General features: G+C 47.9%; 1 protein-coding gene and 1 long non-coding RNA gene across 3 annotated transcripts in view; one reads left to right on the top strand and one right to left on the bottom strand.

The window, feature by feature from the left end:
- LOC148639889 (uncharacterized) overlaps positions 1–25559 on the bottom strand; it is a 41460-nt gene that overhangs the window by 9752 nt on the left and 6149 nt on the right. Inside the window, exon 1 of one of the 2 annotated variants that reach the window (XR_015930713.1) lies at positions 3155–5115. The exons of the other annotated variant lie outside the window; for it this stretch is intronic. This is a non-coding gene — a long non-coding RNA (uncharacterized LOC148639889). Of the gene's footprint in view, positions 1–3154; positions 5116–25559 lie in introns of those variants that run through there. 2 annotated transcript variants of the gene reach the window in all.
- Positions 1968–24313, top strand: LOC148639890 (gonadotropin-releasing hormone II receptor-like). Its single transcript, XM_088621535.1, has 5 exons — positions 1968–2366; positions 2918–3129; positions 16551–17073; positions 20067–20268; positions 21747–24313. The coding sequence occupies exons 3-5, from the start codon at positions 16552–16554 to the stop codon at positions 22154–22156; spliced, it is 1134 nt and encodes a 377-aa protein (XP_088477661.1). The 5' UTR covers positions 1968–2366; positions 2918–3129; position 16551; the 3' UTR covers positions 22157–24313.

Genomic DNA, 25559 nt, shown 5'->3' with positions numbered 1-25559 from the left:
TGAGTTTTTTTACATTTGTTATATAATACAGGGGTTGTAAACTTTGATCCTGTGGAGCCTCATTTCAGCACATTTTGTAGGCAGCTTTTAAATCCTAAATACCATATATTTAGAAATTGAATTCTCATCAATAAAATTGATGGCAACATCCATTAAGTAGTTTATCAATCATTTAGATCAAAAACAAGATCCTTCAGCTTTCACGGGTCAGTGTTCCTTCACTCAAACATTCCTTGCAGAATTGATCATTTGTTTAGACAAGTGTTCCTGATCGTTAAACAAATGATCTATAATAACTCCACTGGGGCTCTCCAGGGCCTGGGCTGCACACCCCTGATCTACCAGATGCCACATTATCAAAGCAGTAAGTGTGTTAGAAGCATGCTGCTTCATTAACGCGGAAAGCAGAACCAGTTCTGAAAAAGTATCGGATCACATGTACTCAATATGGAGGGACATACTGACGGACACTTTCTGGAAACGAGGACCTGCTCTACGAAGCTGTAGGGTTGGTCACCCTCTCGTTATCACTGCCACTGGGTGTGGATTTAATGTGACTTGTAGTGCTGGGAGTGTTCAATTGTCTAGTTTACCCCTTAATCATACTGTTAAGCATCTTATGGACAGCTGTGACATGCCAATAATATTTGATATGCAGAAGCTTTTGAATAAAAAACGTTTGATATCAGCACTTCGTTTTTTCTGATCGATGTGATGGTAACCCCCCATCGACAAAAAGCTGTAACCTCTTTTCTCCAAATGATATGGCTTCATGTTAAAATACAATAGTTTTTCTAAGAAATATACACTACCGTGCAAAAGTATTGGACACGTTTCAACATTCTACTCTTTCTGCTACCTGTTTTTGTATTTCTCTACACAGTAACAGCTCCATGGCCTCTGTTAACATTCAGTGTACTTCTCTTAATGTAAGTGAACCGTCAATCCAGATACAATCAATATGCTGCAGAACAACAAGACGCCTTTTAGCTCTATGGATATATGTATAAAGGAACGAGAAATTAATGACAAAGAACAATTTGCCAATTATATTTGTTTCAGAACTGTGACGAATTAACTACCACAACATTTCATATCAGCTGCTGTGGTATAGTGTTTTCCTGAGTGCGCACGATTTTGAAGACTCGGATCTATGTCAATTGAAGATGGCTAAATTACAAACTTGTTTTCTTCTCACCTAGACTAAGCTGTAGTGGTACCAATTGAAAACGCTAGGGAAGGCTTTGAGTAAGCTGGTGGTGTTCATTTCATAACTATATTGCAACCGGATAGTGTGTAAAATATCACAGTTCTTTGCACAGACACTATTGTAAAGGTTAATATTAAAAATGAATCCCGTACACAGTAACTTGTAACTGTAGTGAATTATGTTCTAGAAACATAACTGTCCCCAACACTTGTTATTGGTCTCCTTTATATTTACAGTGAGACAGAGGGTTAATAGAGAGTGTGGCTGGGTCCTTATAAAATATTAACAGTGTGCAAAGAGAAAAGTGAGAGGGTTTAATACAGACACACTGACTGGACACTCCAGTACATTAACACTGCATTGAGAGAGAGGGTTTAATACAGACACACTGACTGGACACTCCAGTACATTAACACTGCATTGAGAGAGAGGGGTTAATACAGACACACTGACTGGACACTCCAGTACATTAACACTGCACTGAGAGAGAGAGGGGTTCATACAGACACACTGACTGGACACTCCAGAACATTAACACTGATAGAGGGGCACAAGCTACAGGCACGCCCCCTGTCAGGGGGTATATTCTCAGGCCAACATCGTTTTTGCAAAAAAAAAACAGTAACAACGATAATACTGCCAGGGCGTAGATGATATTATTCAAAGCCACTTGCAAAAACGGTGAACAGCAGTTACCGCTGCCGGTTTTGGAGTCTCAGCCGAAGGACGAAACACAGGCGGACACAGAGCCCGGGACCGGGACCGGAACAGGCTGTTCTCAACGCGCACCGCGCCGCCCAGCCTCCCGCAAGCTCCCGCTTGAACACATGCTGTAGATAAAGGTTCCTGTCCACAGAAATCAATCAAGTTTAAAAAGATGAGGCTGGCGGTAGTGTCAGCGCCGCCCCACCCCTGAGAGGAATCCACTCAGCGCAAGGCGCTGCGGCGCGGAATGCAGCAAACTTTGAATCCGGCATCCAGTCCGGATTAACGGGGTTCCCGTCCCGCAGACATCAGCAAAAAGCGGGTTACACGTCAGTGGGATCGCGTCTCTTCGGAAACTACATTTCTACAAATCACCAGGACCTAACGGAACCAGAGCGAGCTCAGCTCCAGATCTTCTTCAATCAAAACCTCTCCGGACGGGTGGAAAATGGTAACTCACCTATAAAGTCACTTACATCCCCAGCCCGGGTCCCCCCCCCACCCCACCCGTCTGCGGTTTTTCAAGCGTTTGGGGGTTGTTTTAAAGGATACCAGGTGTGCCGGCGACCAAAATAAAAAAAAGTCGGGGGGTTTGTGGCTCAGTGCGAGAGGCTGGGGGTGAGAACACGCACAGTCCACTGCTCTGCACTAAGGGGGCTGCGCACACGATCAGTCGCGCCTTCAGCACCGTCGGGCGCGGACAGCTCCTGTCTCGGCTCTGCGGAGCGCCGGCGGGGGAGGCGGGACTGACCGCGGCACAAGCGGGGCTGCGCCGGGGGAGAGGTCTGCGGTCAAGCGCCGTCTTTGCCCACCGGGAGACTGCCGGCAGACCGGGCAACTCCACGCAGTTTCCACGAGAGGGATTGCGGGCAGGAGGCCATTGGTTCCGCAGTCAGAACGTAATCCATCTCAATTTTTAAAGCAAAACGTGAAGCTCTCTCCCTCCCCCTCTCCTCTTTATCCCGGGGGCTAAAGTGAACCGCGATTTCATTTTGCCGGCAGGCAAAGACCTGCGGCTCCAGCGAAGTCACTGGAGCGAGCCGACACCGGCAAGCTCACTTTCCGAAGACCGAGGGTCCGTCTACCCGCTCGATTGAAGCAGAACGAGGGGAGAAGAAAGCATCCGGTTTCTAAAAGAAAGAACAACACATTCCTGCACTTTTTCCCCCTCTCTCTCTCTCTCTCTAACGACGAGGACAGCGATACCACGGCAGGTAGGAGAAGATTTCATATCTTTACCGTGACTGAGCGATGCGAGAGGGGACGGAGCGAAGTCCAGTTTTCGAGACGCTCGGTGTTGAAGCGCAGTGACCGCTAACATTGGGTTGTGAATGGCGGGACACGGGCGAAAGTGAGATAGACATCCAGCTATTGCTGGAGCCGATTAAGAGCCCCTTTGACAGACCTCGCGGGACGCAGAGGTGCAGAATGAGGGATCTCTGTGGGCGCAGAAGTCATCCGAGTCCCGTCCTGTCAGAAATCCGCACCGTCCGTCTGCGATTAGCGAGATAGGACGCCGAGAGAATTTCCAAAAAAAAACGCTGTGGTTTATTTTCAGCGCTCCTCTGTGTCAGCCAATCTCAAGGTCTTTTTAAATCTGACCATGCTTAATATTCGATGCCTACATAATCTCTTGTTTTTGCCGTTTTAAAACAGAAAAATACTGTGGTCTATACTAGGCTGCTGCTGTTGCATTCGGAATTAAGGTTCTGAATTATTTAGGGAAAAATACAATAAAATAAGACAATATAAAGGTCAAAAAGAACCCTTGTATTGTTTTATTTCTGTTGTGTACCCTAAATTGTTTTTAAAATAGCCCATCCATTATGCTAACGATAACAATGAGTACTTTCGCATTGCTGAATATCTACGATTATGCTGAAAACAGCACTGTTTTCCGACTCGGGTGGGAACTTTAAAGGAAGTTTAATTTCCTGTCCGTTGTCAGGCCGGTGCGCCGCGATCCGAGGGAGATCAAAGAGGTGAGAAAGATCGGGGGTTTTTTTTGGAATGCGGTCGCTCCTCTACTCGGCTTTGGAGAAAGAAAGTCTGTCTCCACACATAAAAAAATAGTAGTCCGACTTCTGAGCCTTCCCCGGTTGTAATGTTCATCGCTGTCGATTATGTTTCCGGAAATCTCGTTTGCTGGCTGTCCGATTACACTTTTTTATTCTGCGCAGAGAAATCTGCGGTCTTGACGTTCGTCGACACGGCGAGTTTAGCCTCCTCGTGCAAGATCTTTCTCGTGGGAGAAAACACACACGACGCCGGCAAACACGGAAACACACGGCAGGATTTTTCCGCTCTGCAATATCAGTGCCAATCGGCGGTGTCACCTTTTACACACGCCACATGTTCAGAAGACAAGACGGTGAGGGCCGCTCCAGAGCTCAGACGACTTCACGCAATCTGCTGTGATCGTCTCTGGTACCGGGCAGAACTCACGCATCCCCCACAGGGACCCAACCGAACCCCGAGTCGGCTGGTGTGCAGGAGCTCACACACAACACAACCTCCCATCTTAATATGTCAACTACTTTGTATGCAGCTACTTCTTATATATTAGGATTTATATGTTCAGTATTTGTATTTAATCCCCCCCAGTGAGCGCCACAGGAATGCTACAGGTTTTGTTTCAACTAGCGACCGCAGAAGCGCTTTAAACTCTCGACACAGGCGCACGGCCGTTTAACAACAGCACACAGAGACTTTTGAAGAGGCTGGGTAGGGACGGTGTACGATTAAATAGCGTATCGGGCTCGGACGTGCGTCAGCTGTACGTTTAAGGTCAATTCGACGCTAAAGAGCCGCAAGGAGAAACGACGCCTCGGCTGCGCAGCCCTCTCCTTCCTGCACACCCGAAGAAGGGTCCACAGCCGGCACGATTCCTTCTTTCGTCCCCTCAGCGTGGATCTAGCCCTAATTGCTCCTGCTGAAATTGCGAGAAGACAACAGGGACACTCGGACTCCGTCACTGCCGCACCGCACTGCGCCGCGCGTCGCCCTGACAGCGCCGAGTGACGTCACGCCCCGATCAGCACACGGCCCGGAACCTGGGCAGTTCTAATCAGCGATAGTGGCGTCACAGTCTGGAGATTAAAATGTCTTTGCCCGCACACGACTCACACGAACCCCCCACCACCACCGTGCCACCGCTGTCTCCCATAGTCAACTGATTGTAACACACAGGAATACACTTCGGCAAGGCGTGCTTCGGTATATTTCTGTTTTGTTGTAATATGGACAAAATATTTCTACTTCCTGCACGATGACATCATGTGTTATTTCAATTCCACAAAGACCGTGTTTTATTTTTTTCATTTTAATAGTTTAATTTCGCCGGGCCCCCCCAAGGAGAACGGCACCGTGCGTTTCCCCCTCACTTGTCTCAGGATTGTTTCCTGAAGGAAACTAAATACTTCAATCGCTCATCGCGAACCGGTCGCTCTGCGGATAAAAAGCCCGAGCTCTCCTCTAAACCAGCAGACGGGATATCGAGTTGATCCGCAGGGGTGTCGACGTCACCGAGAGTCTTTAATTAGACAGCGAGGGCTTGAGCGTAGTTGACACCGTTCGGCGTCACCGCGATCGTGCAAGTGAGATGACTCTCGCGGGGCTGGAGCACTGTGTCTCAGTAACGGTGTTCGCGGACGAAAGAAGTAACCGCCAGAAATCTTCACATCTGTTGCTGAGAGCTCACTGCGCCTGCTTTTCTCACTGTGCCGGCAGCATGCAGCTCCGCTCCGATACACAGGCACGTCGCTCTCCTACCTGCCGCGGTGGGATAGAGTGTTTTTTTGGTCCTTTTAAACACCTGCGTGTTTTCAAGCCCCGTTGCACCTGCAGGGGTGAATGAAGCAGAAATATCCAGTCCCTGGCGTGGAGGTGTGGTGTGTCTGTAGGTTTGCGGTCTAACTTGGCTCTGAACGAGCTGGACCAACTGGATACTGGCTTAATCGGACCAGTTGAACAGCTGCTCTCAGCTCTTCAGGTGCCCCTACTTTAAAGAGACCTGGAGACCCTGCAGACACAGCGCCCCCTGCAGGACCAGGGTAGGACAGGCCTGTCATAAATGGAATGACCTACAACCAGAACTTTCTTGAACAGTAAAAAACCATGCGGGTGTCAGTTAACGAGCTCGAAAAGGGATTTTTCTTCTCACCAGTAGTGACAAAATAACACAGTACTCTTACTCTGCAGCAAGAACAAAGTGGGTGGGATACTACAGTAAAGCCGTGGCAGGATGTGGTGATGAAGTGGAAGAGGACAGATACACTAGGAGGAAAGTTAAAATATGTGCAGAGCCAAAATGTTGATAAAGGTAAACTGGGCAAATTGCTACAATCGCGTACGAATAACCAAGATAAACTACCACACGGGACAGCTCATGAACAATAACAACCTGTCTGGTGTGACACCCAAATGGACCGTAGCCCGGGTTCTGACTCCAGAACTGATACAACCGGACTGAGAAGCAGTTAACAGAAACCAGAGGGCACTGCTAAAGGGTAAAAGGTTCAGACTGGGGTCGTGTAATTAGTGGAGTACCGCAGGGACCTGTGTTTGGACCACTGCTCTTCCTGATTCTATCAGTTATCCAGATTCTTGTATAGCAGCTGAACTAGTCAGGTTTGCAGACAATATCACAGCAGGAGGATAAGCAAACACTGTAGAGAATTCAAAAAGATTTAGATAAAATTCAAGACTTGGCAAAACACCCAGCAGATGACATTAAACAAAAGAACCGACTGAGAGTATGACATTTTGGAGCAAAAAGACAAACCATGAATACGAAATTGGAAACAATCAGCTCGAAAAGGCTACTTACAAAAAAGGCTTTCTGTGGACAACACTTGCATCTAGACAAGGTGGGGAAGCTATAAAAAAGATCAAACATTCGCATAGAAAGTTGAAAGCGTTGGATTTAAATCAAGGGTATCATGTTTCAGTTGGACGATGCACCGGTAAGACTTCATGTTGAATTCTGTGTGCAATTCTGCTCACCATGTTACAAAAAAAGGCACTACTGCTCTGAAGTCAGTCCAGAGAGAAGCACGTTCACTGACAGGCTGAAGGAACTGGAGCATTGTGGTCTTGCAAAGAGAAGGAAATCAGGGGGACCCGATGTCAGTATTCAGACTCTTCGAAGACACTGACCAGGTCGACCCAGCGGGCCTCTCCAGAAGGACCAGTGAAACAACAAGTAGAACCTGCGTGGAAATGCAGTTAAAACCGAGAACAGGAGGCGCTTCTCTACACAAAGGGTGGTGGGAGTGTGGAACAGGCTACTGAGCCGCATTGTCAAAGTTGATACCCCGCCTTCTTTCCAGAAACTGCTGATTGAGATCTGCAGATCAATTAGTTATAAACTATGAAACGTGCTCGATGGGTTATATACTACAGGGTTGTATTACCTTATAACAAAGCCAATTTCCACTTATAACCAAAACAGCTGCAAAACAGTTAAAGGTGTAATAGTGCCAATGGACACTGTAAAGCCTAATGGCTGTGTTTCACAATAGTAGTTATCATAGCGTTTGTCTCTACCTTATACTTTTGTGGTAAAGTGCTCCATCAAACCCCATGAGAGTCTCAGCAGGCTATCCTATCGCTAGGGCTCTAGTACACTCTGAAATTCTCTGTAGCTGCATCCTGAAAGCCGCTACAGAGTCGAATAAAAGGGCATTTTCTTTTACTATGCAAGAAATCATCGCCATTATTACCTGCTCTCCAGGTCCACCACCCTGCAACTTTATTAGCATTATAGCTTATTATTTTATTCCAATGTTGGACTTTGATCATTTTTTCTCTTCCATTTCTTGAGTGGAAGGCGCGCAGGAGAAGGGTTGAACACTAAACGTCACGTTTTCTATTCCTTGGCGCGCATTACAGTGCCGAATCCACCATCACTGTACGCGCCTGCCTTTCTGCCACTCGTGTATGCAGACTGTGTGGAAAGCGCTGTGTGGATGCTACTGAGTTCATTCGGGCTGAAGTATTTTCGGGAAGGGGTGAGGGGAGGGAGGGGGGGATTAATGGAATTCTCCTTCCCATTCCAAGTCAGTCTCGCGGTTGCCCGCTCCCTCCGGCCCCCGGCGGCGCCAAGCTCACGGCGGCTCAGTAAATACGGCAGCCTGGGCCTCCGGGGACTTGCTGAGGAACCATCGCTGTCGCCGCTCCTTTTCAGTTAAATCTCCCTCCTGTCAGCAGCGCCGGAGTTTCTAATTCGGTCTGAATCAACGCCGCCCCGGTCTAAAAGAGCTCCAATGAACGAGCTGTCACACAGTTAGGCTCAGTTTGTGCCCACACCCTGCAGTGGGCGCTATAATTAAGTGTTTTATGGAGAGTGTCCCATATATTTAAAGCGCTTTAAGAGCCTCTGGGACATCGCTATTTACAATTTACTATTAATTAGATGACCTTATAAACAGAACATATTATCGTTAACGTTAACAGTGCCTTGGGACGTTTAGTCTGCAGCAGGAGAGCGAGATTCCTGCTCTGTGGACCGAAAGCGCTGTTGTTTTTTCTAGGGCAAAAGTCCACCAGTATTTACAGCTACTATCATCCACATTGCAGTGTGATAAATGAGCTGTTTGACTCCGGAAACAGGGTGATTTAGCAAGGAGGGAGGCGGAGGGCTGGAGCACAAACAGTGCTGCGCATTTCTGAAGCAGCTTTTTTCAAACGTGCTGGTCTGGACTCGCCCTGACGGATTAAGTTTGCGCTTGCCCCTCCGTTTTAATGAACTAGTCCTAATAATCCAAGCAGACAGCGCAGAGACACGTCCCGGGGACGAAGGGGTCGTCTGAGATAAGTGTATTAATTTCGCTGCTGCTATTGTCCCGCTAATTAAACACCGGAGTGTTTCGGTCGCCTAGCGACGCGGCTCGCGCCGGACCACCCCTCTCTTCCGACGCCGCCGAGGAGCGCGTGCGTGCAAGCAGTGGATCTCCGTCACGAGCTGATCCTCAGCTCCATCCTGCACCTTCTAGAATAACATCAAGGGTTCAAAATCCATCTCAACTCAACTCCCCTGTGCGTGCATAAACACACCCAAGATTTAGACTGGATCCTGACCACAGAATGCGTTGGTTCAAGAATAAGTACGTTTAGTCCGTGGCTACTGTAAAAACACAAACCAGTCAGCTCTTGAGGACACACAATTAAATATAGCAAAAGCTGCAAAAAAAATGGAACTGAAACAAATGCCCGTTCAAAGCTTTATAACCAGCTTCTCATCTCTAAGATGCTGCAATGTGTAAAGAGCATCTCCCCCTTCTGTCACTTGCCTCTTGTTTGCGTGACATCAAGCTCTGGTCCATATCGAATTCCCTGAAGCTAGTGACAAAACAGTACATCACTGGTGGGCAGCAAATCTCAGCTGGATAAACTCTCCCAGTAATGGCCGATGGCTTCTCCATGCATGTGTCAGCCACAGCCAGGAATCTGGGAGTCACAGCTGATCCTCTCCTGTCTTTTGAGCCACGTGTGAAGGATGGGATTCAGACGTATTTCTTTCGCCTTAGAAATGCCGCCCGCATGAGGCACACTCTATCAATATCCAATGCCGAGTGCCTGGTTATCGCATTTATAACATCGAGGCTTGATTTCTGCAACTCTTTACTCTATAGGCTCCCTAACTCTCTTTTCAACATGTTGCAATATGTTCGAAACACTGCAGGCATGCCACTTACTCACACCAGACCCTGGCAGCATATCAGTCCCACACTGAAATCTCTACATTGTTTGCCTGTAAAGTCACACATATTCAATACAAGATCTTGTTACTGACTTTAAGACTAAACCATCTGGCTCCATCATTCATCTCTGAACTCCTCCATGTTTACACTCCGGTCAGGTGAGGCTGGTCCTCTGCTCAATGTCCCAGGACTAAACCGCAGAGCTTCGCTGCTCCAGTCTCCTCAGACTCTATGAGGGACAACATCTTTAACTCTCTTCAAATTCAAACCTAAAACTTGACCTTTTACCAAGGTCTATGTCTGATGACCTAAATCTGTTAAAACTTGTCTGCTCATTTTTCTGACTCTTTATTGTACATTTTTTGGTGTGTCATTTTTTTCTTTATTCACGATGTACAGCAGCTGTAGGTTTGGAAAGGCGCTTTATAAATTAAGTCAATATTATGTATCCATTTTATTTTCCAACAGCCGGTACACTGGGGAGACACTGATCTAACACAGCGCTGCGGTTGTCTAACTCATGAGCAGTGCACAGCTTGTCCAAAGCGATATCAGCGACAAAGACTCAATTTGTTTGCTGTGCGGTATTTAACAAACAAGATAGATCCCTTAAAAGAATCAGCCTCCAAGGTGACCGAGACCGTACAGTTGCTATGAGTGTGAATATTCAAGATCTCACCTGGACCTTGAAAGAATCCAGGGTATGAGCTTCAGCAACATGGCTGGGTAACTTGCTACATTCTTCCACAACTCTTTGTATAAAGTAGCACGTCAAGGAAGCCACGAGAGAGAGTTCTCACCTGAGTAAGGTCTCTATTTCAATATTGCAATATTGGGAGCCCTGCTGTCACTCTGCTGAGTGCGTCAGAGACTCAACTTGTTACAGGCAGCACAGGGTTTTTATAAAGATGTTGTAATGCAGTGGATAAATACAGCACTTGGACCCCATCTAATACTTCCCCTCTCCTTAGGACAAGAAAGATTACGTCATAGAAATGAAAGAAGAAGCGCCAATACATATTCTGCAAAGCTTAGCTTAGCACTCGACTAATTTGGTAATCTAGACAATCCGTCCTGTCCTGACAAACTGTCTTCTGACAATCTGCACGTAACTCAGCACTTACATCCCTGTTATAGATTTTTCTAAAGCTCTTTACATTTTAAGAATCAATTTACCCATTAGATTTCCATTTCAGCTTTCATGCAATGACCGGCTAAGTCCTCTGTTTTGTGGCCAGTGGGTTGACTTTGAGGTTGACCTGAGGCAGAAGACTCCCTCAGTAGTCTCGTCTGTTCAAGACTAAAACAACAACTCAGCACCAAGGGACAAGGGTACTATGTCTTACGAATTCACACACGATGTGAAAGCTAGCAGCCGCAGTTTTCAGCCCTAGGCCCAGACAGATAGAAGGGAAGTTTTCAGCTTCCATTAGACCTGACTGGTAAGGATGTGTGAGCTCATTACACCCCCCTAGGCGGTTTCAGCACAGCCTTGCGGAGGCTGTGTGAGCAGTAATTGCCAGACAGATAGGTCTTCTGCACGCGGGTGAGCAGAGGGTGAGTCATCTCATAGGGGACCTCACCGGTGTAGAAGCATCACTGCCTGAAAGACCAGCCTGAGACAGCCACAGGCTGCTGAGACAGGGGCAGACATCTAGCTCTTTATTCATCCCTGACATCTCCCAGCTGGATGAGCCAGAGGTCTGGCAACAGACTCATTACTCAGCCCTCCACTCCGAGACCGCGGAACTCAGGCCTCAAAGTGGGATCAGTTGCAGAATCGGCAAAAGATTTAAAAGCACCCCCAACAAAACCGGGGAGCGCTGTGTCAGGAGGGATCAGGCACATCTGTGTATCTGTGCCAGGCGGTGTGGTGTTGGGAAATACCACTCTGTTTCACTCTGAGGGACAAAACCTAGATTTTATCAGATTATACTGAAATATTCAGATCAAGGTGGCACAGAGATGTGAAACATAAATTTGTGCAACATCCCTGTTCAGAAGAATGTTCCCTGAGTTGGCCTGCCACATGTCCCTATAGCTAAAATATACAGAAGGAAAAATGAACAGAGTGATACAGTATAGCTGTTGTATTGTAATTAGATGGAAGAAGGGGTGGGGTGGCACAGTGGTGCAGTTGTCAGCATTGCTGCCTTGCAGTGCTGGGGCCCTGGGTTCAAATCTCAACCCCGGGTGCTGTCTGTGTGGAGTCTGCATGTTCTCCTTGGGTTTGTGTGGGTTTCCTTCCACAGTCCAAAGACATGCTGGTTAAGTTAAGTGGCTCCTGGGAAAATCGGCCCTGCGGTGAGTGTGTCTGTCTGCCCTGTGATGGACTGGTGTCCCCCTCCAGGCTGTACCCCACCTTGCGCCCGCTGCATGCTGGGATGGGCTCCAACTGCCCCGAGACCCTGGATTGGAGGAAGTGAATAAAAAAAAAAGGATGGCTGGAACACGGGGGGAGACTGTCACCTCCATCATTCTCCTGTAGATCACATCTGCGGCAAACAGCTGAGATGAAGAGATGAGCAGAGATTCCTTAGCAAAGGTTGGGTGAACGCAGCCCTCTCCCCCAGAACCAGACCGCTTGAACTGTATTGCTAGGCTGGAATATACAATCACCAGACAAAATACTAGGTACCCCAACTAATCACCGTAATACCATAATATTAGAATATTAGACCTCAGCAAGCAGAGCATGGTCTGTATTCCACAAGGCTTTTGAACTGCATGTGGTTGGGATGAGGGTTAGAACTGTGGGATTGAACTGTGAATCCAACAGGCCCAAGGGGATCTAGCAGGATTGTTCTGGCCAGGGAGGATGAGAGGAGACTCTCTCCTCCTCCCCAGGGCCACCTGCATATGACCTGTCTATCCTGTCCCAGCCGATCTGTCTGGGAGGGTAGTTTGTGGTGTTTTGTGGCCAGTGAGTGAACAACAGGCCTGAGGCTAAAGCTAAAATGACCCAAACTGTGCTGTGTTAAGCAGTAATAGTGTGTGAGATTGATCTGAATCCTCCACTGGCCCACAAGTCTTTGCCTACCTCTCAGAAAGTCATGTCATCCTCTTGTGTGTGTGAGGTTCCCAATATTGAGCCAAGTGCGTACTCAAGCATCTACAAGCAATGGAATGGAATACAATGGTAATTATGTTATGACTCCCCTCAGTCTCTGCTTTCATGCATGTTAGTAAATATTTATCTAAGGGGTCCCATATCTGAGGGCTGAGAGGGTTACGCACCCTCCGTTGGATAAAGTGGTTAGTGGTCTCCGCAGCTAACAAACGGAATCGCTCCAGTTAAGGGTCAGAATCTACGGCTCGGAGTCATGCAGGAGCCTTACGGAAAAGCAGGTTTTAAAAAGTAATTCGTCCGCGTCGATTTCCCATTTGCACCTTAGTAGGCAGTGGCGCTTGCACTGGGGTCACATCGCAATGTAAGAAGGTTGAATAGGAGGCTGCCGTTTGACACACTGTGCTCGTTCTGGAGCGAGTAACTTCTTGATCCACTAAGCCTATTGGCAACTGCAGCACTGCTGACCGCAAAGCCCTCCAGCGGGTGGTGAAAACTGCCCAGTCCATCACTGGGGCTGCCCTCCCATCCATCCAGGACCTTTATGACAGACGGTGCTTTAGGAAAGCTCTCAGCATCATCAAAGACCCCACACACCCCAGCTACAGACTGTATGACCCTCTGCCATCTGGAAAACAGTACCGGAGCATTCGGGCCCAGCCCCTCTCACCTCTCACCTACGATCTGAACCTCACAGTGCCTTCTTTCTTACCAAAGACTCAAACACACACTGAAATCTACCTCTACCTCACAGGTCAAAAATCACTCGCCATAATTTCTATCCCTTTATTTCATTCTGTTGATGCATGTTTTTGCACATCTGATGTTGTTTTGCACATTACCGGTTACCTTTCGTTGTTTTGCACATTGTCTGTTGTCTCTGTCTTTCTTTTATCACACAATTGTATTGTTGTTTTTTTGTACTACTTATCATCTGAGAGCTAGCTAAATAGCATTGCGTTATACCATATACCTGTATATGAGTATAATGACAATAAACTTGAACTTGAACTTGAACTATCCAACCGCTTTCTGCAGGTCCCCAGGGATCCGACTTCAACAACACAACAGCAGCATCTCGCAGGCCATGTTCTTTATGCAAGAAGTAACTTCCACTTGCGCCCTCATGGTCCTGCCCTGCTGCCGAACAGAGAGCCAATCGTTGTCAATCGCTTAAAGAGAGTCCGCTTCCTGTATGGGGGGTGACGTTCCTTTCAGATCTGACATTCCTCTTGCTGCTTATCTTTTCCGTCTTTCCCTGGACAGATCATTTATTGCCGTAACAACTAGGTGCATGGCATTTGGTTCAGTGAGCTCCTATGCAATCAAAAGATATGCAAAGCAAATACACAACATGAAGCCAATAACAGACAGCGTCCACCTAACACACATTCACACGCCATTCCAGACACACGCCGTTAAGACAATCTATAGCAGGGAGAGAGGGAATAACACTGAGCTGTGCAGAAATGTCACCATTTTGAGATCACCTGCATCTCGGATGTCTCCGAGCAGCAGCATTCTCCACTGTGGTTCCTGACACGTTTGTGTATTTGTAAAAACCTCCGAACGGCAGCTTGGAACCACGTTTTGCAAATGGGATCTAAAATTCCAAGTGAAATGGATGGGATTTTTTTTTTTACAAGTTTAACCTTAAAGAGAGGTGAGACAAATGGCATCGTACGTTGCCATATAATTCTACAACTATTTAAACATGACATCTGGATTTTTTCCCTGAGCGCTCACAGGTTGAGGAGCTCTTAAACTTGTTCGTTCACCCAGATACTACTGCTAAAGACGTCGCCTTTCATTAAGCACACAAGAAAGGCCGTGAACACCCAGCTCTTATTCAGCATAGATTCTGCAAACACAGCACGTCCCATTTTGTATTGATGGTTTCTGCTACCTGCGTGTAACACTCTGCAGTAGTCTACATGAAACAACGGCCAGGTGTTTGCTCCTCCAGCTTGAATCTGATTAGAATCTATTTGAAAAGCATGGGCTGCTCCTACATTGTTTGCTATCCCCCCTCCTTTCAGTATTGTCTGCAAACCCAGCTACTTTAGTAAATATCCCAGCATCCAGGTCATTGATATACATCAGGACGGTCAAAGAACACTGACAATCAGAAGTGTAGTCGTTGTCAGATTCCAATGACAAAGGCACCTTACCGAGAAGCAATAGCTAAGGCAATTTATCCCAGCCAGATTGCATGCACAAACCCCATTGACCTTCAGTGATGTGTTCTGAGGTCTAAAACCGTGTGGGCTGGAATCCTCCTGCATTCAGTCACAATCAGTGCTGATAAAGTCTGTATTTGTTTGCAGGTTATGCGTTGGCGCGACCCTTTCGCTGGAGGTCATTAAATCACCAGTACGGACTGTGACACAGTGTACACAGGCAGCCCACGCAGAAGGCATGGCCATGCGGCGATTATGGTTTCTAGGGCCACAAAGCACACAATTATCTATCTTAATAATTATTAGGTAACCCCTAACCCAGATTAGAGACGTGCACACTTGAGTAGGAGTTGCTGGTGCTAACTAAGAGCACTTAAAAGTCATCCTTCAGTTGGCACCAGTATCTTGAAAATCACATCCCTGTTGGAGCAGGAACTTTATGATATGTCAATACGACTCTCTAGTAGGTATCAAGGGTGCTAGCATCACAGATGAATTATTTATAACTAATTTGAACAACAGACACTCTTCTTTTTAGTGCATTTGTAGGCAGGCTTGCTAGGGATCTCAAGATCCACACAGAGATTTTGAAAACAAAGAGTGCTCTCAGAGCTGTTCTCTACTACAGTAAGGTGCACCAGACTGCACTGCACCGTGCTCGCCCGTGGAGGCTCTGCACAGCGGGGAGTGGGGAAAAACCCACTGCAGACACAGCTGGTGGGAAGCACCTGACGCCCCACTGATGGGTCACTCCAGCGGTTTTGTTTTAAATAAAAAGCTGGAGTCATTTGTAATCGCAATTCTTATTGCAGCAGCTATTGCTAGCCATAGCTGAGCTTTTCTAAAAAAAACCCGAAGCGACAATCATTGCTTATGTCTCAGCTCACATCTATGAGCACTGTAACTGCACACGGGGAAGGACCCTTGCCACGCCCACTTTCCGTGACACGTGGCTTTTAACACATGGCAGGCAGCACGGCCGCCCAGTGGGGGTTCAGTGCTGAACAGAGGGTAGGAGGCCATCGTGCTCCGACAGTCCTCAAGCACCCTGTGTCGCTGAGAGATTGACAGAGCCCTGGCCAGTTAGCCACACCTCGCCCTCAGCCAATTCACGCAGCTGACCACTTGCTACTGCTTGGGGGATCCCAGACACAGCTGGCTACAGCCACGACCCAGGCTCGAAGCCGTGATCATGCAGCTGGTCCAGTTCCTCAACAGGCATAAATAAGACTGCGAACAAAAACGAAAGATCTGCACTGGGGAAAATGCATAACTGAATAAGAAGTTTCAAAAATCAAAAACAGGCACTAGGCCACAGGTGCAAATTCTAGCCAGATCAAAACACCTGGACAAGCTGACGCTGTGTACGTCTGCATGTGTGGAGGGGGGTTAAAGGACACAAACCGTCCAGAAAAAATACCTGCAGGTTGGTGACAGACTGTAGAGACACAAGGAAGCAGGGATGTGGGAGTGGGTGTGTTTAAAACTGAGAAAAGGAGGCACTTCTTTACACAAAGGGCTGTGGGAGTGTGGAACTCCATCTTGTTAAATCTGGCTTCTTTTAATCAATGGCTGAACAAGATCCTCAGATCAATTTAGTATTAAAAGACTAGATAGGCTGAATGGCTCCGCTCTGCCGCAGCTGTCCTCATGAAAGATTAACAGTCCATTTACCTTCTGTGCAGGATGTCTGGGAACCTGTCTCTCTTCCTGATGCCAGCTCCGGACATCACGGGCAACTCCTCCAACGCGACGGCGCCCCCTGCAGGCGACTGGCAGGAGCCCACCTTCACGCGGGCCGCCCAGTTCCGGGTGGGGGCCACGCTGGTGCTCTTCCTGTTCGCGGCGGTCAGCAACCTGGCCGTGCTGGCCAGCGTGGCGGGGGGGCGGGGCCGCCGGCTGGCCTCCCACCTGCGCCCGCTCATCCTGAGCCTGGCGGCGGCCGACCTCATGATGACCTTCATCGTGATGCCCCTGGACGCCATCTGGAACGTGACGGTGCAGTGGTATGGTGGAGACGCCCTCTGCAGGCTACTCTGCTTCCTCAAGCTCTTCGCCATGCAGGCCTCTGCCTTCATCCTGGTGGTCATCAGCCTGGACCGGCACCACGCCATCCTGCGCCCGCTGGACTCCTTCGACGCCAACCGCCGCAACAAGAGGATGCTGGTCCTGGCCTGGAGCGCCAGCTTCCTAGTGGCCTCCCCTCAGGTGGGTGGGCGGGCGTGCCTGGGATCTGCTGCAAGCAGACGCCCAACGGCAGACAGATCCCAGATCACTGGGCGGCTAGTAAGTTCTCGACTCAAGGATATTGTCCAGCATATTTCTAGAAGGTTTTCAGACAATCAGCTTCAGCAACAACACTAGGCAGGCTGTTCCAGAACCCTACCACCCTTTGTGTAAAGACATGCCGCACAGAGGAGTGTTGGAAGCTCTGGAACCAACTGCCCAGCCTGTTTGTTGAAGCCGAAACCCTGGTTGGTTTCAAGAAAAAAGTCTGGAGCACGTTCTCTGATCAATTAGCTACCAGCATCCAAGCAAACTAGGCGGCCCAAAAGGCTGATCCTGGCTTGGAACTGCTCTCGTGAAAGAACGTGTTGAGCATTCACACCCCCGACACGAACCCACGTGCAGAGGTGAAACCTTCCCAGCAGCCTCTGCAAAGGGAAGCACCTCTGAGCAGGCCGGATTCCCAGCTTGCTTTGCAAGACCAGGCAGCTGCTTAACGATGCGTGTGAGCGCCTGCATAGCGATCGAGCCCCGAGGCCTGCGCGCGCTAATTCGATAACCTCCAGCAAGGGTGCAAAACAGAGCGCATAGCATCCCGCCACGATCCTCAATGCGGCACAGGAGCCAGGGAATATGGAGATGTGAAGTGATTTTCTTTTTTAGCCCTTCAATTGGATTAGCAGCCACAGCCAGAAGGCATTAGATAACAGCTCAGTTGCACGACTGCAGATCTTAAAGGGTCGAACGCTGGTAATTGAGGGTGAGGAAGCTCTAGGAATCAAACGCTACTCAGCACATATCGGCACACCTTGACCACTGCAGCCCTGCAGGTTACATAATGCAGTCCTTCTGAAGTACTCGATTTATTTAACTTGCACAGACGCATTGCTGTATTTCTCACTACGAAGCACAAGGAGATGAAGGGCGGATGAAGAAACCTCGAACCTTTGAGGCAGATTCTGTTCCGCTATGCGATGACGCAGGCAGGAAAGGCATTTTGGAGGGCACACGGGCTATTGAGTATTCAAGAAGGGAGAAGAGGGGGGCAGAGCTGTCCAGTCAAGACGTTAATCAAGCTAACAAAAACCGAGATCGAGATGAATAAAAACCTTGTACAAATGCTGGTATACGTTTACATAGACACAGTGGAGCTTGTGTAAAGGCTGATTACAGGCATTCAGATTATGGGAATTACTCTAGCGTAGATTGGTTTTATTAGTTTACATGTGTCTTCTGACCTGTAAGATGAATCACTGCTAGTGACTTACGCACGTTTTAATTCATTTGTCTACTCTAATTCATTCACAGCCAGCTCAGTAAGCAGATGCTCGTCTGTTTCCCACACACATCGATGAGTAATATCAGGACAGATGCTGGAGTTGTTCAGATATATTATGCAGAGATATCAAGTCTGCAGTATGATGGACTTTCCTTTTTACCCGCCCAGAATCACAGGTTAATTAAACAGTCTGCCGGCCTGCAGACGTCGATATAGTCTCGCATGGCAGATCGTTAAACAATTACCCAGTTGTGTTTTTAATCATTTAAATTAGCCTTCCCATTACCAGAAAGTATTAGCAGAAAAATAAACGGCACTGTCGATGCAGACGTTATCTAACCTTTACTTCCTGGGGAATATATACAGACGGATGTAACAGGATTGTAAACGGATATCAGTGTGTCTCTTTCAAAATGTATGTCAGATCCATTATTTTACTCCGTTGGTCTACTAATGTCAATAATGCCGAACTGATTTCCTTAATAACCGAATCTCAGCAGATACCATATACAGTAGATATCTTAGTTTTGTTATTAGTGAATATCTTGAGCTTTGATATTAGATTTGTGGATTTCATGTAAAAGACTAAAGCTCATAAGATGCTTGTGTTCAGTTTCAATACAATACTCTTCTGACCTGATAAATGCCAATTATACTTATACAAAGCCCCTTGGTTAATTTTGCCCATACATAGAAACACATTTGTCCACTGGCAAGGTATTGATCTTGTATCTTTGTTGCTGTCCTTCTTAAATTGGAACACAGTTCTTCTTGTATTTTTAGCAAATGTTCTTTTAAAGAAGCTGTACTGATGTTTGATTTTGCATATCCTCCCCTCCCATTTCTGGTCTGCTGTGCCAAGCCCAGCGACGAACTCTTGATGGATAACAGCAGTGCTGAAAGAAATAACAACGCAGTCTGACCTTTAAATGTGCATGACGGGCTGTAAAGAGCAGGGGAATAACTCAGATCTGAACTAGCAGTCAAACAAGATTACACAGGTACACAACTTCTCTCTGTGCTCCTGGCCCATGATCACTGTTTGTGATCAGAGGGGGGGGTGCTTTCTAACAATGTGAGTTTAATGGATTTCCTCCAGTGGCTTCAGTTTTCTCCCACAGTCCAGGGACATACTAGTGGGTTAACCGGCCTGGTGGAAAACTGGCCCTGGTGTGAGCGTGAGTCCTGTGATGGACTGGTGTCCTGACCACGGTGTACCCTGCCTTGCTCCTGTTGCTTGCTGGGATAGACTCCCCTGTGACCCTGAATTGGAAGAAGCAGTCAGACAGTGTGATGAGTTGTTCACTGAACTGACTGGACGCTTGTTTAGATTCATGCAGTCTGGGTGGCTGTGCTCAGGACCGGACTGAAAGGGAGAGAAACAAGCTCTAAAAAGTATAATGAGCTGCACTCTTTGGATCTCCCTCAAGCTTGGGTCGGGGCAACTTCATTCAGTATTAACCCGAGCCAAATACTATACTTTGCTCCTGAAATGTAATAACCAGCCTGAAAATCCGTAATGCCCTGAGGGCTGAGGGCAGTGGGATTGGCTGCCGATTCAGAGGTGAGCCCGGAGGGCCCCCCACAGGAAGCTGGGCCGAGCACCTCCGCGCCGCTCTGACCCAGCGGCCTGCAGATCGGCGTTCATGAGCCCAACTTATTTTTTTGTGCGTTTTGTGTCGTTGGGCGGGCCCAGCTGTTCATCTTCCGCGCGATCAAGGCGGAGACGGCCGACTTCACGCAGTGCGTGACCCACGGCAGCTTCCGGCAGCGCTGGCAGGAGACCCTCTACAACATGTTCCACTTCGTCACGCTCTACGTCGTCCCCCTGCTGGTCATGAGCTGCTGCTACGCCCGCATCCTGGCCGAGATCAACCGGCAGATGAAGAAGAGCAAAGGTAAGGAGTGATGAGCGATCGACCGCAGGCGGCCGCAGAGACTCCCCGGATGCACTCCGGAGCACAGAAGTGTTGCACGGCAGGGAGGAGGGATAGGCAGGTTCTACAGTTTGATTAACTGCAGCTAACAGCTCGTTAGTAACCGGTTTGATCAGGTTTGTTTAGTGAAGTGGTTTGGGTCAGAGTAGGAGTGGACATCCCTGGTCTGTGGAGAGGATTCAATGTTTCGGAGCAACTTGGAAATTTCTCGTCCCCCATCTTCATCAATTACTGACTAGAACCATCTGCATCTCTGTAGGATCTCTGGGTGGATCACTCTTTGGTAAGTCATCCATAACAAGAATGCAAAGCAAATTTCAACATCACAGGAATAACTTCTGCCTCCCACAGGGTAGGATGAAGGCTTGCTGGCCCAGTTAAAATCATGTATGGTGATATCCGTGCAGTGCTCAGTAATAATTAATAATAATAATTAATAATTGCTTACACTTATATAGCGCCTCAAGACGAGTCTTCTGAAACAGGCCCTCTGGCTTCTTTATCACCTTAATAATAATAATAATAATAATAATTCCTTATACTTCTATAGCGCTTTTCTGGACACTCCACTCAAAGCGCTTTACAGGTAATGGGGATCCCCTCCACCACCAGCAGTGTGCAGCCCCACCTGGATGATGCGACGGCAGCCATAGTGCGCCAGAACGCTCACCACACATCAGCTTTCAGTGGGGAGGAGAGCAGAGTAATGAAGCCAATTCATAGAGGGGGATTATTAGGAGGCCATGATTGGTAAGGGCCAGGGGGAAATTTGGCCAGGACGCCGGGGTTACACCCCTAATCTTTTCGAGAAACACCCTAATGAAGCTGGCAATACACAGTCTGTGAATGGGACCATCATTTTATGATGGCTGTGTGCTCTGATGAAGGTTGCTCGGCTGTGGTCAAACCCCTGTATCCAATGGCTTTTCATTCCAGCCGGGCAGTCTGCATCACACCCTTCAGCAAACGAATAATCTGATCAATCACACCTCGAGACTTGTTCCCAGCTCCTAGACAGTCTGCAATTTGAAGTCACTTTCGTGTTGCCGCGAAAGCACCCAGTCACCTTGAGAGCTCCAACATTTGCAGAACCGCGAGACAATTAAAAAGGTTTGATCGAGCACATAATGAGCTTCATCCAGGGCTCGTTCAGGCAGGAGAAATGTCAGCTCTAAGACAGAGGTACCTGACGATCAGGGCATGAACCTCACTCGTTGAGAACATGAGCTGCTTCAGTGGTTATACATCTTCTCATTTCGGTATAAATCTGAGCCAGGCAGTGTGAAAAAGATATATTCGTTTGCAAAAGGTATAATGGGTTTGTTTTGACCACTGGCAGAGAGTACAGTTTGATTTTCCCACTAGTATCTCGACATCAGGTTTAAGACACCTGCTGGGCGACTTGAACCCGTCCAAACCCTTGTGTTATTTCCCCACAGGAGGGGAAGCCAGCCTGAGGCGCAGTGGGACAGACCAGATCCCCAAGGCGCGCATGAAGACGCTCAAGATGACCATCATCATCGTGGCCTCCTTCATCATCTGCTGGACCCCCTACTACCTGCTGGGCATCTGGTACTGGTTCCAGCCCCAGATGCTGCGGGACACCCCCGAGTACGTCAACCACATCCTCTTCCTCTTCGGAAACCTCAACACCTGCTGCGACCCGGTCATCTACGGCCTGTACACCCCTTCCTTCCGCGCCGACCTGGCGGCCTGCTGGTGCCGCCGGCCCCAGGACTCCCCCAGGTCCCTGGAGCGCCTGTCCTCTCGCCGGACCCCCCACAGCGCCGCCCTGGAGTCCAAGTCCGAGTCCCCAGCGGCCGAGCACCAGAGCGCCACGCGGGGCTGAGGCTCCCCGGGCGGCAGCGGTCACCTTCCCCCTCTCCGCTTGACACGGACCAGATGGTACCCCCTGAAGTGGGAGAGACGGGCTGCTCCGCCGGGTCCGAGGCGGCAGGAGGTGACTGACCAGTCGGAGAATTTCTAGCTCGTCTGTTTTGGGGTGGGGAGGAGATGGATCTGAGGATCATGCGTTCGGAGCAAACCTCAGTTAAACATTTCATCTCAAAGGCTTCCTGTGGGAGCACAGTACCTCCCCCAGCACCCACAGACACACTCTCGTTGTGAGACCAGGGAATCAGCATAGGGTTTGTGGGACAGAGCACCTCCCCTGTCCCATTCATCCCGGACTTTAACTCGGATGTCTCCTGTGCTGTCCAGGCCAGGCTACCTTCCGAGATCTCCCAGGAAGGGGCTTCAGTTTCATCCGGCTGACTTTGAGACCGTTCCTTTCTTGGAGCCTGGCTACACGCAGATGACAGGAATGTACAGTAAGACAACAGGAAGTATCCCCGTAGAGAGGTGGGCGTCTGTTTATGTTCAGATGCAGATACACGGGCACTTTTACTAAGCAGTCAAGCCGATGTGATCCTTTAAGATCCTTTAAGACAAGCGAGTTGTTTTCATACATTCTCGGTCTTTTGTCTTAGGGGTCGGCGTCATATTTAACTTCAGTGTTTACTGCAGAATGTAGGCTTCATTCTGCCTCGAATGCTTCACGAATTGTATTTCATTTACTGATATGCTTGCAGTACCTGGAGTTAGCCATAATCCAATCGCCAAATGAGATTTTCACACATTTTTAGTTTTGCATATCTATTTGCTGTTGTGCTCTGTTTAATTTAAACTGTAACACAAGGACTGTAACGCATAACTACAGGAGTTCCACACGGACAGTCTGAATTTTGTCATACAATTGTCGGTCTCTAATGCACTTCTTACACTTGCTGCTGAAGCCTATCTTTATTTATGAACTCTCTCACCTCAGATAGAGCACTTGTCTTCAAAAGCTGAGGGATTTGCTAAAGTGTTTTGTCCGCAGCAGAAACAAATGTTGAAATGTAGCAGGCACTGCCAGAGAAGGGTAAGGTATAATGTCACTACGGCAGTGTGGCCACATCACTGGCAACTGCTCAATATATCAGCACACAGCGAAGGAAACTCTCCTAGACATTGCCACAGCAATAAGCAAACAAGGTGGCCTAGGGACAAGGAGGGTAGTATGGTCCACCTCCAGTCCTGTAGGGATGACGTATTTTCACTCCATCTCTTCTGCTCACTACCAGCTCAGTTATCAGCTCGTCATTTAGTTATCTGCTCACTATCAGCTTGTTAGTAGCTCAACTGAATCACTTAGACAAGTTCATTTGTCCCCCAGTTCTGCAGGTGGTGCTTTAAAGAGAAACCTGCAGACACAGTGCCCCCTCCAGGGCTGGAGCTGAACCACACTGTTCTGCTTGGATCTTGAGCTCAGCCAGTTCAGGTATTTATCATGACCAGGTGTCTGTATTTGTAACTAAGTGAACTGTTAAGAGTTCTCTGTGGAGCTACAGTTGATTAAAAAAATTTGATGGCATACCAAATAGCTCAGCTGGCTACATTTATTGGTGATGATTGCCCTGCAGCAGGGTCTTTCTGGAAGCAAGGGAGATGCACAGAAAGATTATTTACAAAATAGTTCAGCGTGTCTGAAGACGGCGTCCACAGGTTCTTATTTCCTCTGTGCAGCTTGGACGTTGCAGCAATAAAGCCAAGTCGCGAACTGACAAATTCAGTTGTCAATTTCAAATAAAGAAAATCTGCACGTAACTGAGGCGTCAATTTAAGACGCAGAAGACACCTGGGCTCTTAAGGACTGGAGGTGAGAATCCTGACATAGACAACAACAAATCAAAGACATATGTGGCCACCGTGGTCAGAAGGGAAAGCATTGATAGAGAGAGAGACCAGCGCAACAGCACTCAGATCAGACACCTGCCAGACGCGAGACAAGTTCGATACCACAGAGCCCCCTGCATGAGAAAGAGGGCAAAGTCACTGCCCAGCCACTCCAAGGTTTCAAGGTATCAGGTACAGTTGAGGGTGATTCACAGAGTATGTAGCCCAAAACAACATGTGCTTGTATACTTCAAGAGAATAAATAAAAATGGAAAATCAGGGAAACAGACCTCTTTTGTTATCAGTCTTTATTTCCTTAGTGAAAGAAGCTCTAATTTAGTCTAACTGGTCTAAGTGCTATCTCCTGTCTGTGGCCCAGCCAAGTCGGTACAAGTACTGTAGTTCAAGTAGGGGAGCTGTGTCAGCATGCATAGTTCAAGTTCAAGTTCAAGTTTATTGTCATTACACTCATATACATGGTATATGGTGTAACAAAATGCTATTTAGCTAGCTCTCGGACATAAGTAGTACAAAGAGAAAAACAACAACAACAACAACAACAATACAATTGTGTAGCAAAAGAAAGACAGAGACAACAGGCAGTGTGCAAAAAAACAACAACAGGCAATGTGCAAAAAACAACAAAAAGGTAACAGGTTATGTGCAAAAATATGCATCAACAGAATAAAATAAAGGGATAGAAATTATGGGGAGTGAGCTTTTGACATGTGAGGTAGAGGTAGATTTCAGTGTGTGTTTGGGTTTTTGGTAAGAAAGAAAGAAAGGAAGAAGGCACTGTGAGGTTCAGATCATAGGTGAGAGTGAGAGTGAGAGAGGCTGGGAGTTTAACAGTTTGATAGTGCGGGGGTAAAAACTGTCTCTGAGTCTGGTAGTCCGGGCCCGAATGCTCCGGTACCGTTTTCCAGATGGTAGCAGATCATAAAGTCTGTAGCTGGGGTGTGTGGGGTCTTTGATTATGCTTAGAGCTTTCCTCAAGCACCGTCTGTCATAAATAGGCTGCAAAGGAACAAGTAAAGGTTTATTCCTGCTGAAAAGAGGAGAAAAGAGACACATTTCGGCTGTGGAGCCTTCTTTGGGTGTGAAGTCAAGTCGGTACAAGTCTAGGACTACAGTCCAGTGGTCCTTACAGACTCCTTAAATCTGCATCTCCCGGATACAGGCCTCCCTGTGGGGCTGGGAAAGGGGTTAGACTACAATCCTGGAGTGGAGTAGGATTGAGTCCTTTTATCTCCCAGGGATGATAGTTTTGCAGCAGGAGACAATGTAAAGAAAAACTCACAGATAAACAATACACACGCACAGGAGAATCATCTGTTGAGCAGGGTTATGGCCACAGGTACGAATGAGAACTTGAGCCTGTTTGTTTTTGGGTGGGGAAATCTGTATCTGCGTTCTGAGGGGAGGAACTGCAAGTCTTGAATCAGAGGGTGGGAGGGGTCCTCTAGGATGGACTGTGCTCCACACAGGACTCGGGACTGAGAGGCGTGGAGCAGGGCTGAAAGATCCCGACACAG

The sequence above is a fragment of the Lepisosteus platostomus genome, chromosome 26 (assembly GCF_059453375.1).
Source record: "Lepisosteus platostomus isolate fLepPlt1 chromosome 26, fLepPlt1.hap1, whole genome shotgun sequence".
Taxonomy (NCBI): domain Eukaryota; kingdom Metazoa; phylum Chordata; class Actinopteri; order Semionotiformes; family Lepisosteidae; genus Lepisosteus; species Lepisosteus platostomus.
The sequence above is the reverse complement of the archived record's forward strand: the minus strand, read 5'-3'. Positions and strand labels throughout refer to the sequence as shown.